The 20330-nt window shown below is 41.8% G+C and overlaps 1 protein-coding gene across 1 annotated transcript in view; it reads right to left on the reverse strand.

Moving 5' to 3' along the window:
* Positions 1-11104: 11104 nt before the first annotated feature.
* Positions 11105-20330, reverse strand: part of LOC311228523 (uncharacterized protein) — a gene marked incomplete at both ends in the record, with an annotated part of 180005 nt that continues 170779 nt past the window's right edge. The window contains one exon of the mRNA XM_084314425.1: positions 11105-11452. Within this exon, the coding sequence (XP_084170551.1) occupies positions 11105-11452 (348 nt within the window). The remainder of the gene's footprint in view (positions 11453-20330) is intronic.

Here is a 20330-nt window from a genome sequence, read left to right on the forward strand (position 1 = left end):
ACGTTCCTCTTACTGACGCAATGTGCGTTGAACGCATCCGTGACGTCTTTGTATTTCTTTTTTCATTCCTCTGTGAGCGGCAAAACACTTAAGGCGAGACACTGCAGGTGAATAGTCAAATATACTTTTTTTGTTGATTTTGAGATTTTGTTATATTTTGCTTCCTAAACATGTCTTCTATGAAACTAGTGACAATAAAACATCAATAACACACATTTAGTTGTTTATTTTACATCATTTTGCCTTATTGCATCCATAAATGTGCACATATTTAATGGGGAAGTGCCTCATTTGCATATATAAACATAAATTTCAGAAAACTTGCAATATATTTTTTCTTAGTTTATATGTACATAACAAATTGGGAAAGTTTCATAGTGATATCTATTCAAATATTTTTTGCCTATTAGGGGGTACTACACTGTTTGTAGCCTGTGTGTAGTTCTGTTCAGTTCAATAACATCATTATTATTATTATTATTCAGTTATCAGGCATGTGTTTAGGTTGTCTATTACTAATGGTTTGATTAGGTATTGTGTTTGTAAATATCTGTTTAAAAAAAAGTATGGCATTTTACAATACAGAACTTTGAAGGCGTTTTCCCAAAAATGAGTTTTAAGAGTTTTTCCTCATACTCTGAGCCAGAAATCTCCACTTCAGTAACACGCACATACACCAAACCTTCCAGTTCTATTCATATCTATGTTCTGAAGGTATTTACAGAAGGGTTTGTTGATATCGCATTCATACCCTGATTTATATCACATTTTATTCCTAAAAACATGGTGAAATATGGAATTTTACCATAAAAATGGACTGAATGGAGTATTTTCTGATTTATGGAGTGATAAAAAGAGATATCCAAAATCCCCTCTGTAATAACCTTTGGCTCTAATATGTCAACAAAATGAAACTATAATTTTGAAAATGGCTTTATCCAATGTTCAGATTTCTGTCCTGGAATTATATGCAAATTAGTGCATATTTAAGTAGATCATGCCTCATTTGCATATTTAAACATACAATTTCAGAAAACTTGTAATACAAAGAAGTCTTGTCTTAATATAAGTAATCAACTGGGGAAGTTTCATTGTGATATCTATTAGTTAATTTTTTTACCCTATTCACCTGCAGTGTCTCCCCTTAATATGTCTTCGGCATCGTCTCCCGCCGCATCTTCTGACTGTTTATCCAAACCAGATAACTTTCCCGTTCAAACCGCTTCATCCATCGCGGCCATTCATTAATGTTATTGAAGTTGAACCTGCTTGGCGGAGCCAACTGTGGCAGCGACGGCAACAGGGCTGCTTCATCTCCCATTCCGTCGTCGTCTCTCTTTTTTTAATTTTAATTTTGTATAGTTCGTCTTCTTACTAAGTGATCCCACTTCTGACACCATGTTGTGTAAACCATATACCTTTAGTTCACAGATAATAATAGACGGAGAGATGTGATCACGTTGACTCTTTAATGCTAGGTCAGTCAGGAACTAATGTGCAGCATACAAATGTGTCCGTGTAGCAACACGGGCCAAACCCTTACAGGACAGAAGGAAACAAAACAAACACCGCAGCGCGCACTGCAAAACAAGCACGTGTGGAACATGTCTCGTGGACAGACGTGGGCGAATGAGGAGGTAAAAGTCCTGATAGAAATATGGTCAGATGAGCTAATTAATTAAACAGCTGCTTGTGGCCACTCACAAAAACAATGAGGTGTACAAGTTGTTTAGCGAGAGAATGATGGCAATGAGCTTCAATCGAACAATCGACCAATGTCACATCAAAGTAAAAAAACGAGTCAGCATTTCAGCAATATATGAGAATAATGTATGTGCGCTGGGCTGCTTCGCAGAATAATGTGGTGTGGTGTGTGTATGTGCGCTGGGCTGCTTCGCATAATAATGTGGTGTGTATGTGTGTGTGCTGGGCTACTTCGCAGAATAATGTGGTGTATGTGTGTGCGCTGGGTTGTTTCGCAGAATAATGTGGTGTATGTGTGTACGCTTGGCTGCTTCGCAGAATAATGTGGTGTGTGTGTGTGCGCTGGGCTGCTTCACAGAATAATGTGGTGTGTGTGTGTATGTGTGTGCGCTGGGCTGGGCTGCTGCAGAATAATGTGGTGTGTGTGTGTGTGTGTGCACTGGGCTGCTTCGCAGAATAATGTGGTGTGTGTGTGTATGTGCGCTGTAGAGCTGTCCCCGAAGCCTGTTTTGGGGATTCTATATATCCAATAGACAAGCACCCTTTTCGATCGTGTGACATTGTTCAGAAAGTTTTGTGCACTTGACAAATTGCAGTGAAAGCAAACCGAACCAAATAAAGAATGCAACAATTCTGCAACTTCACCAGCCCCCCCCCCCCCCCCCGAATCGCACCGAGTCCACCAAACTATATGTGAAAGCGACCTAAGATGTAATTCTTCTCAGAATTTTATTGGCTACACAAACAGTCAATAATTTTCAGCATCAGTGGTGATTTGTCCGGTCATTGAGAGGCGAAACTGGAGGTGGTCACTTTTTCGAAACTGACACTCGTTGGCTGTTTGGTCTTATAACCCGAGGTTGGAAGCACGTAATAGGTCATACGGTGTGTCAATAAAATGGCGGCCATTTTAGCTTTTAACCGATGTGTTGGTTGAGAGACAATAACACAGCGTGACGCCAACAGACGCTGTAAATGTGTTGCGACGTGCGACGGCCCGTGGGCGGCCCGACGGAATTTTAAGAGGTGAAATACTTCACTACTATGTCTATACTATTATCTACTATGATACTATGTCTATACTACTATCTACTATGCTACTATGTCTATATAACTATGTACTAAACTACTATGTGTATACTACTAGTACTATCTACTATGCTACTATGTCTATACAACTATCTACTACTATGCTACTATATCTATACTACCCACTATGCTGCTATCTATACTACTATATACTATGGACTATGTCTATACTATCCGTTCACCTCTCCATCACATAGATCACCTCTCCTCAAACCTCTCCCTCTGTAGTCTCAATACATACGTCAACCTCTCCATCACGTAGATCTCATGGATCACGTCCATCCATTCTCCCTCCGTCAGCACCGCCTGACTCTTCCACTTCCTTGCATGTATTTTTGGTTGAAACCCTTAATATGCTATACATGTACTTGTCATCATTATCCCTTATATAGAAGTATATTTCCCCCAAATACAACACTTTGAATTTGTGTGGTACTTCTAATACTCTTTCCATGTACTGTATACTAATACTTGTATGTCCATGGAGGGAGAATGGATGAACAATCCCAGAACAGATGATAGTGGTTGGTGTCTTTATTCCCTCCATCAGTCTGCTCCTTCATCTCTATATGATAGTGGTTGGTGTCTTTATTCCCTCCATCAGTCTGCTCCTTCATCTCTATATGATAGTGGTTGGTGTCTTTATTCCCTCCATCACTCTGTTCCTTCATCTCTATGTTTTTATGAAGGTGTGATGAAGAACCTGACAGTGTTTTTCTACTCAAATTCTCTCCAGGTCTGGGAGTTGGTTGTTTTCTATTGTTGTTTACATATGTTTCCCCATTCTTCTATTGTTATAGTACAGTTTGCTTCCCGTTCCCACTTCTCCTTGATATATACTGTCTCTGTCGGTTCCAAGTTCTGCAATCTATTGTATATTTTGCTATCATCCTTCTACACAGTTCTGAATTGTATGCCGCTATGAATACCTTCAATACGCCTTTGTCTATTATTTTTATATGATCTTTTGTAATGGTTTTATCTAAATAGTGACATACTTGGAGATATATAGATGTCATGGTTTTTACAATCCATGTTTCAGTTTCAGCTCCTTGGTATAAAACGTATAATGGAATGTGAGTAAAAGTATAATTCAATGACAACATCGCCTCTCACATGGTGAAAAATGGTGGAGCTATATTATTATTTTACAAAAGATTTCATTCACCGTCTTTGCTGCCCTGTAACGGGTGCCTGGTGGTATGGCCATTGGAAAGAGGAGATTTGGCCCAACCCATAGATGTATGACTTGGCTGCAATGTGGTCATTTATGGGCCTGATATTCTATATTCATATTTCAAATAGCATGTGTCTGGATGGTAAAATTCAGTACTGTATCTACAAAACCACCTGTAAATCATCTGCTCTTTATTCATTTGCTTAGATTTTTTGTACACTTTGTTAGATTCCGATCAATCGGCCAGTATCACCTCTTCATCTGTTTGGCTTGTGTTATCACCTCTCCATCCGCTGACTCTGCGTTGTGTTTATTTCTTTGACGTCTTCTCATACTGGCTGTACAATCGTTGTCATTCCCCTTTAATGCAACTCCGTAACCATAAGTATTCGACACTGGACAGCGTAGTACCTTTCTTGAAAAACGTTGTTTATTACATAAACAAAAGCCTCAGATCAGATGTTATCAGATTGTATTGTCCTTGCTATCGTCTCTTCTGCTGTTCAGTCCAATAGTGGCTAAGGCCTTGTCGTTAGCCAAAACCCTTCTCCCATTAGCCGAAGCTAATGATGATGTGTCATATCCCCTCCCCCACCGGCGAGGGTGAGAGAGAGATGGACGTCTCTGATCCACGTCCGCTCGCATCAGCTTCGTGTCTAAATCTAACTCATCCGCGGAAGAACACTCACATTATAATAATCATCATCATCATTAATGACAGGCCCGCCCCTCTTCTGGTTGTCATGTGACGCGCTGTCATGGCAACTGCTTGCAACCTTTAACACACATTAAAAACGTTTCTAATGATGTCAACCTCTCCCCATCGCTCTGACCCAAACCTCCTGCTGCTGTTCTTATCAGTTGTTTATGCTGATGGAATGCAGACACCCTGCTCGCTGCTACCACTGACTGCTGCTTGCCTCTAAACCGCCTGCACCACCGTCACCATGCACAGAGCACCTCTCTGACCTGGCCCCTTTAGATGCTGTCATCTCCCCCAATATATATACATTACATACATAGAAAAACCTCGATTTCCTTCACTCCCCCCTTTGATTCTAAATCAACCTTCAGAATCAACAAACTACTTGGTTTTTCAATTAATTAGGCTGTCGTTTGGACGCTTCCCACTTCACCTCTCGTGCACAAGAAATGAAGCCGGCATACGGTCAAACCCAGTGATCTTGCTGTTTGAGGTCTGTCGCGCTTCCCCTCGTGCACAAGGAAAATCGAAACAGACCACCCAAACCAACAACATCCAACTACTCATAACAAATTAGGGCTCCTTTGTCTGCTCCCAATAATTCTATCTTGTTGTTTTATTGTTTTTCCCCACCCATTGCAATGTCCATCTTCCCCTCTGGGAATTGTCTCTTCAGCTAGGAAACCCTCTTTTCTTTGTGGTCCCGAGCTAAACTCACCTTTCCCCTCCCTTGATCCTGCTAGAGAAATGGTTTATCTGTCCCGAGAGGACTATATTAAACATACTACAGGAAATTGTCATAAATCCCCCCCCCCCTATATATATACCTTATACTGTATATCTATATCTTATATATCCAATATAAATCCTCAATAAGGTTTTCAACATATCTCTTACTTCTGTAAATTATTATCAATGAACACACAGGACTTCACGCTGTCGTCTTGTCGCTCGATCTCTTGATTGACTCTGAAAGGAAGTCCCTGTTTGTCCATGATTCAACAATAAACCCGCCCACGCTCTAGGTTTCAAAACGCCTCGAAACAGCATCTCCGCAGGAAAGCCCCCTCCGATGTCTGCCTCGTTCTCCCCTGGGCAACACCGCCTGCGACTGCTGGACTCCGCCCCGTTGGCCGTCTCCACCGCCATCGATAGTCCTCCTTTTCGCTATCGGTCATCTCCGGACTCTGAAAGCAGAAAACAACCCCAGCAGTCTTCTGTACACAACCTTCCTTTGTGTTTTCCATTATACCATGGCTTTGGACCTGCAGCTCATTCCACACTGTCATCTCCAGTTCTCTATATATATTTTCTCTGCAAGCCCCTGCCATGGCCACACCCTTTCAGACTGTGTTGACATTGTGAGTGTCATACAGCCAATGGCGCTCGTTATCTACTAGTCTACCACCTTCTCAACACCCATATCTGTCCTACAGGGCGGTTCCCTGTTGTCGTCTTCCGTCGCGACACCAGCAGCTACCGATACCCACTTCCGCGCTCTATCTTCGTCCCACGGTTGCCCCCCCCCCACCAGTTATTTCTGGTGACAGTGTCCTCTGAAAACTCTTGCCCTATTTATCAGGTGTGAGAAGGCGCAACTGAAAATTAAACTCCCTCTTTATTTTTCACCTTAACCCTCGTTAATTAACTGCACCTCATCTCTCTGTGAAGTTCTTATTTAATCCATTGTATAATTAAACTCTTCTCCTACTTGTTCCAGTGTCCTAACTTGAATCACTCCCCCACTCCACCACTAGATGGTAGTAGAGACCTATGGAATCACTCTGTCATCATTTCCTGATAACTTCCCTGCACTACCCCCCTCCGCCACTAAAGGGTTGCAGAGACATTTCCCCACTCCCACCCCTAGATGGCGGCCAACTCAGTCTAGAGTACTTCAGCTGACGTGTCTCTAGTTCGTTCTTATCTCCTCGTGGAGCCTTACGGCCATCTTGTCTGCTCAGTTTTGTTGTCAAACTCCCCTCCGTAGGCCCGAAAACTGCTTCCTCTCATCTTATCTCGCTTATACGATTCTGCGGTCCCTGTCTCTGGGCCTCTCTGGTTATCTCGTGGTGTTTCTGTTCTAAGCTGCTGACCTTCAGAGCACTGGCTCTGTATTACTGTGGAGACACAAAACTGGCTATTTTTTTTGCACTGTCCCTTTAATGCCTCAATCACTCTTACTCTTACTACTCGTACTTGTGATTCTCCTGTCGTATTTGTGTCTACTCAGTCGCAGCCACGGCTCTGTATGTGGCTTCTTGTTTTCATTCTCCTTTGTCTGATATAAGATGGCTACTCTCTTAAACAAACGGCCGCTGCCCTCTCTTCAAGGGCCCAACAATCACAGCTGTTTTCCTCTCTTTTCTACCTATTAGGGGACGCTATCTCAGACTAAATCTCCTGCCCGATTGGACATAATACGCACTTTAAGGTAAATCTCCCTCCGGCTCTCCTCCTGTCATAACAGTGCCGGTCACCCGTTCCCCATTGCCAATTTAAGGCAAGCGTCAGTGGCGACCAGATCGTCATGACAGTCCTGCCATAACAGTTTTTTTCATCTGGTTCAGCTGTCCCCCCCTCTCCTCATCTCGCATTTACACTCATTCCGTTCTCTTTTGCCTCCCTTCTACACTCCTACACAGTGGCTTCTGTGCTCTGAGCACTGTTTTGTTTCCTTTTCTCTGAGCTAGATAAGACCTCTGCCGCTCTCTCGGCTCTCTTCCACCACATCACTCATTCTCAGTTTGTCTTTCTCATATTATTACAGCTGGCTTCTCTGTCGCTAATCATGTTTACGGATGTACATAGTTGTTCTTTATTTGGCTTAAAGATCAAACAACCGTGGGTGCAAGTGAACTCACATCTGGTTCCACAGCTCTGGTTGCTCGCGCCTCATGACCGCTCGACTCAACTCTCTCCCAGGGCTGGCCGGCCTTGCTTCATGATTCTCCCACACGATGGCTGTTGTTCACTGTCGCCCCATTGAAAAGTATTTTTCCGTTGTTGTTATCTTTAATCAAAATCCGGCGTAAGGCACCAACTGTTAGATTCCGATCAATCAGCCAGTATCACCTCTTCATCTGTTTGGCTTGTGTTATCACCTCTCCATCCGCTGACTCTGCGTTGTGTTTATTTCTTTGACGTCTTCTCATACTGGCTGTACAATCGTTGTCATTCGCCTTTAATGCAACTCCGTAACCATAAGTATTTGACACTGGACAGCGTAGTACCTTTCTTGAAAAACGTTGTTTATTACATAAACAAAGGCCTGGCCCCTTTAGATGCTGTCATCTCCCCCAATATATATACATTACATACATCGAAAAACCTCGATTTCCTTCAACTTGATCTCAAGAAGGTGTTGAATGAGCGTTTGGTCAATGTTAGCAAGGTGTTATTCACCGTAAAAAAAATATATATATATAATAATAATAATATTATTCTCCTTCCGTCCATTACAATTTACTCAAGCATAGCAACAGACACAATATTTCTGACACTGGGAATACATTCCCTGAGGTCCATATATGTCCCTAGATACCAAGAACATGCAAATGATCTTTGTAGAAGTGGAGCAATCTTCCATTTACTTGTTGGGTATATACTTTTATACATGTCTTACGCAATATAGTATTTTGGTTCACAGATCACGATTAGATTAGCACTTCACAAAGTCCCTGCATCTTTTTTTATTTATATTTTTTGTATCTTTTTACCCCTCCTTTTTCTTCCGTTTTTCTCCCATCCCAATGTTAGTCGTTATGCCAATTCCCAATCCCCTTCCTGGTCGCTGCGCACCTACCCCCTACAGTCGGTCTGGGAGAGTGGAGGCATGCTTCCTCCGACACATGTGTAGCCAATCAACCGCTTCTTTTCACCTGGCAGCGCGGACTCTCACTGAGAGGGTGTAACGTGTGGAAGGATCACACTACCCCCCTTAGATCCTTTCCTCGCTGAACAGGCGCCCCGACCGAACTGTAGGAGTCGCTGTTTACAATGACCAGTACCCACCCACCGGCTTTCCCACCCTCTAATATAATAACTCCAATTGTGTTAGTACGACGGCTGCGTTGGTGGCGAGCGCCTTGCCCACTGTGCCACCCGGCCGCCCCAAAGTCCCTGCATCTTAATCATGCATTAGATAGATGCGTCGTCCTCTTTGTGAGTATGATGTATTATGTATTATCCCCTGCTTTAGTAAACGCTGCCATGCCGTATACCAGTGGTTCTCTGAGGACCCTATCTTGTTTTCTACAAGTTAATGTTAGCCTAGTTAGGCCTAACAAAAATAATAGTTGGTTTCAGGTTGGTTGTCAGGTTGGCCATGGGTAGGTAGGGATTTTTTTTTTTTTTTTTTTTTTTTTATTCTTTCCCACGGCGACTATGGATAGGGAATTTCTTTATTTAATTAACCCTTTCACTGCCACACGACAGAAGGTTAGCCCTTTACTATCACACAACCGACGGCGATGCTCCATCATTAGCATCATTAGCTCCGCGGATGCGGAGCTAATGATGCTAATGATGGAGCATCGCCGTCGGTTGTGTGATAGTAAAGGGCTAACCTTCTGTATTGTCACAGTGAAAGGGTTAACCGGCTGTCGTGTGGCAGTGAAAGGGTTAAAATGTTCACAACAACATGGATGCATGTACTCTGCCAGCATGTTTAATATCCATAATACTAAATGTTTGACTAAGATTTCTATGAAACTTTATTCTAAAAAAAAAAAAAAAAAAAAAAAATGATTTTTTTTTTTTTTTATATATAATTTTTTTTTTAAACTCATAAAATATATTGGGTCGCACCTAAATCGGCAGGGTCGGTCGGCAACCTGAAACCAACCATTATTTTTGTTAGGCCTATCTTGTTTTCTACAAGTTAATGTTAGCCTAGTTAGCCCAATGAGAGAATAAACAACTATTCTGATCGTAGGCTTAACTCTCTCCTCTACCTAGTTTAGTCACTTATTATACTGTGAATTCCTCCTGAGGTATGACCAGCAATAGCAACCCCAGCTTTCCCCACACATCAGACCAAAAACAAAACATGTAAACAAAGTGCAATACCAAGAGGGGCTCTTTTACCTAGAGGTCGCTGTTTGACGGCATTACATATTCTACCTTTAAACAGGGCCTAACGGTTGGGAAAGGTTGAGGGCCACTGTTCTAAGTACTGCTGTGCGGTATACAATAGCTCAAATCCCTTTTTATTATATCCCTCTCAAAAAGGAGTAAAAAAGGGCCCTTTATTGGATTTCATTTTTTTCTTTATTTTATGTTGAAATTCTATCAAATATAAAGAGGGAAATGTATAATAGTATCAATGAAAATACACACAACAAGTGATGATATTTACAAATATTTGACCCACGTTGAAAAAGACACAAGCAATATATTGTCCTTAACCAGATACATGGACAGACTCACATCATCTTCAGTCTTCAGCCAATGTAAAAAAAAATAGGAAGTAGCTTTGCTGCATTGTTTTTTCAGCTGAATTAGCTAAATTGGAGAGAGTGAACCTGAGAGATCAAGTTAACGTCACTCGTACAGAGTGAACCTGAGAGATCAAGTTAACGTCACTCGTACAGAGTGAACCTGAGAGATCAAGTTAACGTCACTCGTACAGAGTGAACCTGAGAGATCAAGTTAACGTCACTCGTACAGAGTGAATCTGAGAGATCAAGTTAACGTCACTCGTACAGAGTGAATCTGAGAGATCAAGTTAACGTCACTCGTACAGAGTGAATCTGAGAGATCAAGTTAACGTCACTCGTACAGAGTGAATCTGAGAGATCAAGTTAACGTCACTCGTAAGAAGGTGGATCTGAGAGATCAAGTTAACGTCACTCGTACAAGAGTGAATCTGAGAGATCAAGTTAACGTAATTCATAAGAAAGTGGATCTGAGAGATCAAGTTAACATAATTCGTAAGAAAGTGGATCTGAGAGATCAAGTTAACGTTATTTGTATGAAAGTGGATCTTGAGATATCAAGTTAACGTCACTCATATTTAGTCGATTTAGCACACAAAAGAAAGTAGGTTGAGACAATTAATGTTTTAGTTTTTCTTACCATGTGGGCCGGGCCGTCCTCCCCACAAGGTGGATCAGACACTATGTTAAGGGGCCCAAACCAGTTAAAAAAAGTTATCTCAGTATGATAGCCAGATTAGGAGTGAAATGATTTAATCAAGGCCTCTTGGTTATTTAATTGGTTGCAGGGAGGTCAGTCAGCCAATCAGAGTGATCCTCTAAATGTCAATCATCATGTCAACATTTTGAACATGCAGACATGGTGCAGAGATCTGATTTAAGGTGAGAAAGATGGGCCCCCAAATTATTCTTCGCCCCAAGGCCCTCAAAAATCCAGGGCCATCCCTGAGCCCCCAAGGCCCTCAAAAATCCTGGGCCATCTCTGAGCGTGGGTTACTCCATCAGGATGTAGTCACCATCGTCGTCACCGTCGTCGTCACCGGCGTCTCTGGCACTCACCGGTGTCTTGGTGGTGCCGTGGTTGATGAGGGTGTAGTCACAGTCGTTGTCACCGGCGTCTCTGGCACTCACCGGTGTCTTGGTGGTGCCGTGGCTGATGAGGGTGTAGTCACAGTCGTTGTCACCGGCGTCTCTGGCACTCACCGGTGTCTTGGTGGTGCCGTGGCTGATGAGGGTGTAGTCACAGTCGTTGTCACCGGCGTCTCTGGCACTCACCGGTGTCTTGGTGGTGCCGTGGTTGATGCTGGCGTACGTCACGTCCTCTCTCGCTGCCGTGTCCTTCTGTCACAGAGTGGGAAGCACCAGGAGAGAGGTGATGAGAGACCGATTTTCCTCAACTTCTCATTTTCATATTGATACTGTACAGTGAAAATCAGGGGTGTAAAGTACTTGAGTAATTGTACTTTGTTACAATACTTAAGTACCGTTTTTGGGGATTTGTACTTTACTCTAGTATTATTAGGTTTCTATACTTGTACTTTTACTCAATTACATTTCAGAGAAAATAAACATACAAAACGTATGCATTTAAAATGCAGACGTACAAAGTACAAATCTTGCAGGTCCAACCATTTTAATTAGTATATTTGTTTCAATGGAAAATGAACCCACCCATACCCATGCTGATTGGTCCTTGTGCAAGACTAGAAAGCGGGGATCTTTGATTAAACACCTGCTATCAGAAGAATAGACAGTCAGAGTGACAAGCTACATTTCATTGCCCCGGAATAAAAAAAGGTTGTTACTTTTACTTTTTAGTACTTTAGTACATTTAAAAGTAGAAACTTTTTAACTTTTACTCAAGTGTGTTTTTAGCCAGATACTCTGACTTTTACTTGAGCACGATTTTGAGACGATACCCATACTTTCACTTAGGTATAATTTCTGGATACTTTTTACACCCCAAAATGTACCCATGCAGTCAAGCATACAAGTACCAGAGCCTGCCTTACCAGCAACAGCACTGTATCTGTTCATCATACTGTTTGCTATCCAGGAAGAGGTGGGATTCTAAATACAGAGAGACGTGTTTACTGTGGGTTTCTGAGTGCAGAAGATGTTGCTTGGCGACGGGAGGGAGGATGTGAGAGGCAGTGGTGGAAGAAGTACACAGTTCCTTTACTTAAAGTATAAATACCCCCCTATCTGCCATCCAGGTCACAGGCCCCCCTATTTGCCCTCCAGGTCCCATAACGCCCCCCTATCTGCCGTCCGGGTCCCATAACACCCCCCTATCTGCCACCCAGCTCTCAATATTATGATTATTTTCGGTTTATCATGGGTATCTATGAAATTATCAGCCATTAATGTTTTTATTATTTGGCTCAGTTTGTTGGGTCAATTAAGCCTGTCAGTGTTGTGTGTCAGATGAAGGCTTCTATCAATTGGTAGGGTCTAATAAAATATTTCTTTCTAAAATAATTAAACTTTTTACTAAATGATGTGTTTATAAATTAAACATTACAAAAAGTAAACATTTACTTTGCTAAAAAGTGACACTTTACCGCTTTACTGTGTCACACTCACTACCGCTATGTTTTTTTTGTTAATTTCATAACTGCCTATACTGTAGGTGGAGTGAATGATCAGATTCATCATTCCTATACATTCTCTCATTCTGCTAACTTCTTGTCCGAATCTAGTAAATAGAATATTAGTACGATTAAACTATTCCCTCAAAATGACCCTAGGGGTCCCCACACCCCAATTTGAGAACAACTGGTATATGTCGGTCTGTACCTTTCTCTCTTCTGTGTTGCTGTTCCCGTCTTGCCTGTCATCAGAAAGATGTTAGATCTTGTTAGATGTTAAACAGTTAGCAAGGTATTGCTCTATATCTGCTATTATTGGTAGCCGCTCTATTTGGAGACGGCGTTGCTTTCTGTACCTAGAGTAATTATAGTTTTACGGTAATGTTATTGTATCTGTTAACCCACATTTCGCTGCTGTCGGGACAAAACCTCATAACTCCATTTTTTGAATATTTTTTTTATTATATAAAAAGTTAAGTTTTACAAAGTTTAAACAATGGGAAAGCATTAAACCGATCATCTGTCTAAACCTCCTAACTCTATTCACCCTCAAATCTGTGTTAGTTTTTTTCATCTGCTGAAAAGTTGGGTTTTTGGAGTTATGAGGTTTTGTCCCGACAGCAGCGATTTGAAACATCCTCTGTGTTAATATTGTATGTGTACGATGGGTGCTGCACAGTCACAAATGTAACTGAATGACTTCAAATGAGCTGATTGCACTGTTAGTGTTCATGTCCTTAATGTACTTTGTATTTATGTGGACATAAATAAAGCATTTAAAATATGTGTGTGTGTGTGTGTGTGTGTGTGTGTGTGTGTGTGTGTGTGTGTGTGTGTGTGTGTGTGTGTGTGTGTGTGTGTGTGTGTGTGTGTGTGTGTGTGTGTGTGTGTGTGTGTGTGTCTTAAGGAGATGTTTCTTCTAGAGGTTGGTTGTACCTTCGACTACAGCCTAGAAGCCTTTCTAAACAAGATGATGACATATCAACAACAGCAGAGCATTTCACAGCTGGGCTAGTTGTAGTTTCTATATTTGGTAGCCGACTGTAGTGTAAGTCATGTACACAAGCTGGTTGTGAGGAGCCTCCAGATGGCTGGTCTCTCTAGCCTCAGAAGGACCAAGAAGTCAGCAAGGCATTGTTCAGTTTCTGATGTTATGGTAGCTGCTCAGTCAGCAAGGTTATTGTTCAGTAGTATCTGATGTTATGGTAGCTGTCAGTTAGCAAGGCATTGTTCAGTTTCTGATGTTATGGTAGCTGCTCAGTCAGCAAGGTTATTGTTCAGTAGTATCTGATGTTATGGTAGCTGTCAGTTAGCAAGGCATTGTTCAGTTTCTGATGTTATGGTAGCTGCTCAGTCAGCAAGGTTATTGTTCAGTATCTGATGTTATCGTAGCTGTCAGTTAGCAAGGTATTGTTCAGTATCTGTTATTGGTAGCTGTCAGTTAGCAAGGTATTGTTCAGTATCTGTTATTGGTAGCTGTCAGTTAGCAAGGTATTGTTCAGTATCTGTTATTGGTAGCTGTCAGTTAGCAAGGTATTGTTCAGTATCTGTTATTGGTAGCTGCTCAGTCAGCAAGGTTATTGTTCAGTATCTGATGTTATCGTACAGTAGCTGTCAGTTAGTAGCTGTCAGTATGGAGGAAACATTGCTATTTGTATCCATGAAGCTGTTTCACCTGCTACTGTATTCATCATGTGTTATTATGTTGGTGTTAGGGGTGGGAATCACCAGTTTCATCACGATACGATACGATATCGATTCTTTGGACAACGATACGACAAAGTCTGCCACGATACGATACGATACGATTCGATTCAGGTGCCTGTGATCGATATGAGACAATATTATATGCCCATTTAACACAATCAGTAACATTTAAATAAAATTAAAAAAGGCAACGGAAATATCATGACATTTTTATTTTTGATCTCTTCCAGACATTTAAATGAAAAACAATCTATTGTTTTTAATACAAATAGACCTCCTGTTCACTGTTTTTGGTTCGTTTTTCTTTTTTTTCCGATATTAATATCCTATCACAGCGCTGTATTTTGGCTGGAAAAGGCATATTGGTAGTCAGAAGGTGCAGTACCGGCCAGATCCTATTAGTGGGGCTATCTCGAGAATGCAGTAACCCCCCCTCCTTCCCAGTCCCTAGTGGACCTCTGCTGCTCTTTCTATCAGCTTAGCTTAGTTAGCTCACGCTAACGCAACGTTAATTTCGGTATTTAGCGCGACGTGGGCATAAAGGAATGGCGAGGATGGAAAGCATGTTAGATGCATTTGACCCCTTGTGGGGAAAAAAAACAACAGGCACTTATTTCGGGCAAAATAGGCGGACTCTGAAGCAATGTTGTCTAACACGCTGAGCTGCGCTGAACTACTGTTGTTGTTGCAGCCAGCCGGGCGGATATGCTCACGAGGGGATTTTCAATAAGAGTATCGCAATATGAATCGATATTTTTACGTTGCATCGATCCTATTTGATAATTGATAATAGATCTATATATCGATCTGGATCGATGTATTGTCCCACCCCTAGTTGGTGTTGCAACAATGTGATGCCAATCAGGCTCTTTTGTAACTAACTGTCTCTCAATATCTGTGTTTATGTCCTTGATATACTTGTATTTATTTGGACATGAATAAATCATTAATGTGTGTGTGTGTGTGTGTGTGTGTGTGTGTGTGTGTGTGTGTGTTAGGCCTGTCCCCGACTAAGGATTTGTATAGTCAACTTTGATTGGCCAAAATGTGCAGATAGTCGATAAATATATATATATATTTTTATATATTTTTTGGATCATTCCATTTGGGCTGTGGGGGGTGCTTAATATCTGAAGGAGTCGACTGAAGGCTCCTTGTCCTCTGTGTACATTAGACGGGTGAAATCCTCTTTGCCTCTGTGCCCGTTTTCTTAGGCAGTTAGCCTCGCTGGTATGCGCGCCATTAGCGTTAGCCACGCTTCTAGACCTCTTTGCTTTTGGAAAGAATGCTAAAAAGAATTATACTTAACCCTCCAGTCACCCTTCAAAAAACCCACCACCTGTCTCCCTAGTGACCGAAACTGCGATCTCAGTAAAACATATCTTTTTCATGTATTGTTCCAATTTCTTTTCATGAATATCATCATTAACTTCAGTCCTCACCATACATATCGAATATTTATTCATTTTCAGGGTAACCATTTCTTAAATTAGGGTTAGGGTTAGGGTTGTGGTTAGGGTTAGAGTTAGGGGGTTAGGGTAGGGTAACCCTAACCCCCTAACCCTAACCTGTCCAGTTCTGCGACTAGGGTGAACGGTGTGACACTTGTTGTTCACACGCTTAACACTTTCAGTGCCGGCCATTAATGTTGATTAATGTCTTTGAGTGCCATCATCCACTTCAATGATAGCGTTAAAAACGCATAATCTATGTTTTAAATTATGGCTATGTGTCTAATCTGCCCTTCGCTTATCAATGACTTGTTTGCAGTCAACATTGTCGAAACGGATTGTTTTTTAATCGGTTCATATCCTTTTTATAGCATTTCGAAAAGCTATCGTTTTCTAAAAAAAAATCGGAAAATAGAAAGATTCTGTCATAAACGGCATTTATTGGAATATTCTCGAATACACTAGACACGTTGTCATTTGTCGGCCTATTTATGAATCGTTTTCAAATAAACGCTAGATTATCGATAGTATATGTGTACTTATGCACGCTATAGAAGCGAGCTGAGAAATCGATTTTCTCATTTCCTCAACATCACACACACACACATATACACATACGGGACACGCTGTTATCTCACTGAAGACAGCTCTGATTATCCTAAAACTGGTAACATAGACTCCTTACCTTAGATCAGATGTTCTCCAAAAAGATTATTCCAATTCCTGATTCCAAATATCGATCGCGTTTATTGATTGATTATTGGCTGCTGTAAATATATATTCCAGGCTGCTTTCCAACTCGCGATCACTTCCCTCGTCATCAGATCCCTCGCCAGAATAATGGAGCGAGGAGGCTCCCCCTCCACAGATCCACCACAGATCCACCAGTCTAATCGAATGGCCTGCAGTTACACAGGGATAGACGATAGGGGGCGGTATTTTCCCATCGGAGCTCCTAGAGGGGCTGCTGTACCAACGGGAGACTCGGTTGATGAAATATGAATTCAAATCGCTAATAAAAAAATCAAGCGACAATTCGCGTCGTCGGCACTCAACGTCGGCACTCAAAGTGTTAATAGTGATTGTTTTTAAAAAACAAACATGGATTATTGTAATGTGAGTCCAAGATGTGATACTGAGCTACTTTTTTGGCATATACATAAAATCTAGCCAACGCTATCCACAAACACACGTAAAAAAAAAAAAGAAAAAAAATTGCTTTTTGACCAGAACTGCGACAAGGGTGACTAGACTAGAGGGTTAAAAAAAATATTGCGTTCGACTAAGAGGTTGGCAGTCGACTACGGCTCCTTTCGATCGATTAGTAGACTATTGGACTAGTGGAGGTCAGCCCTAGTGTGTGTGTTTCCATGTTGCAGTTCACTCACTGTGTGGCACAGTTTCCCATGGCGTGTGAGAGCTCTCTCTGGATGCTTGGGTCGTATTGGTCGGGCAGTGCAGAGTGGCACCGTTGCCAGGGGCGACCGACGATCTTCAGAACAACTGTCTGCCTGATACACAGACACACACACACACACACAGCTCTCTGACTGAAACACTGATCGATCAGTGCTCTCCGATGGCCCGCTGGTGCAAATAACAGGCCACATATGACAGCAGTAGAGAGGGGAGAAACAGAGAGTGTGAGAGAGAGAGAGAGAGAGAGAGAGAGAGAGAGAGAGAGAGAGAGAGAGAGAGAGAGAGAGAGAGAGAGAGAGAGAGAGAGAGAGAGAGAGAGGGAAGAGATAGTGAAGAGAGAGATAGTGAAGAGAGAGAGAGACAACGTCCTGCTTGTGTGATCTTTTGATTTCCTGTGTTCTGTGGTTTCAAACAGCCCTCTAGTGTGCATAACCTCCTCCTGTCACAGTCGCTGCCTGGGTTCTCTCTCTCTCTCTCTCTCTCTCTCTCTCTCTCTCTCTCTCTCTCTCTCTCTCTCTCTCTCTCTCTCTCTCTCTCTCTCTCTCTCTCTCTCTCTCTCTCACACACACACACACACACACACACACACACACACACACACACACACACACTAGTGGTCTGCAAGGGCCTTGAAATGAAGCCCGTACCCAGCCCGAGCCCGTGAACTTCAGGCCCTGCCCGAAAATAAGCCCGACTGTAAATAATATTTTAGGCCCTAGCCCGCGTGAAAACCAGATTTTTTTTATTATTTATTATTAATTTTTTATTTTATTTTTTTTAAATATTCGAAACACGGTTTTATATGAACTTAATAAATAAACAAAAACGAAAATGTTCAATAGGTCTACCTAAATAACAGATAGTGAAAATGAAAGAAACATTAATATATATATTATAACATATAGCCAAAAATTATTTTATTTTTTTGTTTTAAATATTCTAAACACTGTTTATATATTAACTTAATAAATAAACAAAAACGAAAATGTCCAATAGGTCTAACTAAATAACACATTATCATGCTGAAAACTAACAACCAGTATAGCCTTTTTTCGCAAATTCTATTTCCCAGCGCGAGTCAGCCTCGTAAAACTCGTAATTTGAAGGCTATATGGAATCTTCTTTGACACACACACACACACACACGACACAATAGCCTACTCAGTCACTGTACAAACAAACAGAAAACATAAATCAGATTTCGAGCAGAGCAACATTTATATAATGAAAGCGCAACAGAACAGGGCAGCAGCGACGTCACCCCAGACACCAGCAAATAATAATAATCAAACTCACCACTTCGCTGTGTTGATGTCAGCAAGGCGTTGAACAACGTTAACATCCAAGAACAAATTAAAACATTCGCCAACTGGCTATATTCCAACTTCAACCTATGCCGCTTCGGTCTGGTTAATTTGTTCATCATCCACCTGAGCCGCGCGCTCCCCTCGAGTTATCATCCACCTGAGCCGCGCGCTCCCCTCGAGTTATCATCCACCTGAGCCGCACGCTCCCCTCGAGTTATCATCCACCTGAGCCGCGCGCTCCCCTCGAGTTATCATCCACCTGAGCCGCGCGCTCCCCTCGAGTTATCATCCACCTGAGCCGCGCGCTCCCCTCGAGTTATCATCCACCTGAGCCGCGCGCTCCCCTCGAGTTATCATCCACCTGAGCCGCGCGCTCCCCTCGAGTTATCCCTGCAGGCTGCGGAGGGAGACATCCAAATGTTTCCAAAAATGCAACTTTCCCTTATTTTTTATCTGTTAACCTATACATCTTGACTCCTCAGACACGAGGCTTTCACGCTCTGATGACAGCACTACGTTACGCGAAAATGAAACAGAAACTTAAGGTTAACCTATAACCCTAGTTATATGAGTATAGCGAGCGCAAAAAAAAACAAAAAAAAAGACGCAATAAAAAAAAAAAATTTTTAAAGAGGGCACTGCCCGGCCCGGCCGAGCCCGAATTATTTATTTAAAAACAAAGCCCTACCCAGCCCGAACCCGTCGGGTCGGGTAGGGCCCCGTCGGGCTTGGGCAAGGTTGCAGTGCACTAACACACACACACACACACACACACACACACACACACACACACACACAGTCTACTATATTCGACTCTACTCTGTCCTACTCTACTCTACTCTGTTGTACTCTACTCTGTTCTACTCTATCCTAGACTATACTCTAATAATAATAACATAATTCTATATAGCGCCTTTCATAAAACCCAAGGTCACTTTACATAGGGCAATAACAGACAAAAGACAAACATGGTAGACAGACACACAACATTAAGTATTGGAAGCTAGAGGTCAAAGGCCATGTTAACATCTTAGCCATATTTTCAGAAGATTTGCCTAAAAGTACATAAATGGAAGATTGCTCCACTTCTACAAGGTATCTTGGTATCTAGCGACACCTAGGGACCTCATGGAATGTATTCACAGTGTCAGAAATATTGTGTCTGTTACTATGCTTGACTAAATTGTAATGAACCAAAGGATAATATAAATTATTATTATTTTTAATTTTATTTCATCTTTGACAGTGAATAACACCATGCTAACATTGACCAGATGTGAAGAATTGCCACTGAGCTCATTCAGCACCATCTTGAGATCAAGTGTACAAAAAGATCTAAGCAAATGAATAAAGGGCAGATGATTTACAGGTTTTTTTGTAGATACAGTACTGCATTTTGCCATCCGGACACCTGCAATTTGAAATATGAATATAGAATATAGAATATCAGGCCTATAAATGACCTTATTATGGCCAGGTCATACATCTATGGATCGGGCCAAATCTTTTACTTAATGAAATCTTCATAGTTTGAGATGGTTTCGGTGTGGTATTGAAGAGGAGATCCCAAATGCAGGTAACACGAGCAGAGAGAGAAGAAGCTGAGACGACGGATGAAAGTGAACAGGCTTTTACTAGCAGTTGCAAACAGGATACACGTTAAAACTGTTACAAACAAAAGCGAACTGCAAAACCAGTAAAACAATACACAGCAATGCTGGAAGAATAAGGACTAAATAGGAAC

Source organism: Notolepis coatsorum (genome assembly GCF_963971535.1).
Source record: "Notolepis coatsorum genome assembly, chromosome: 5".
In the NCBI taxonomy this organism is placed as follows: domain Eukaryota; kingdom Metazoa; phylum Chordata; class Actinopteri; order Aulopiformes; family Paralepididae; genus Notolepis; species Notolepis coatsorum.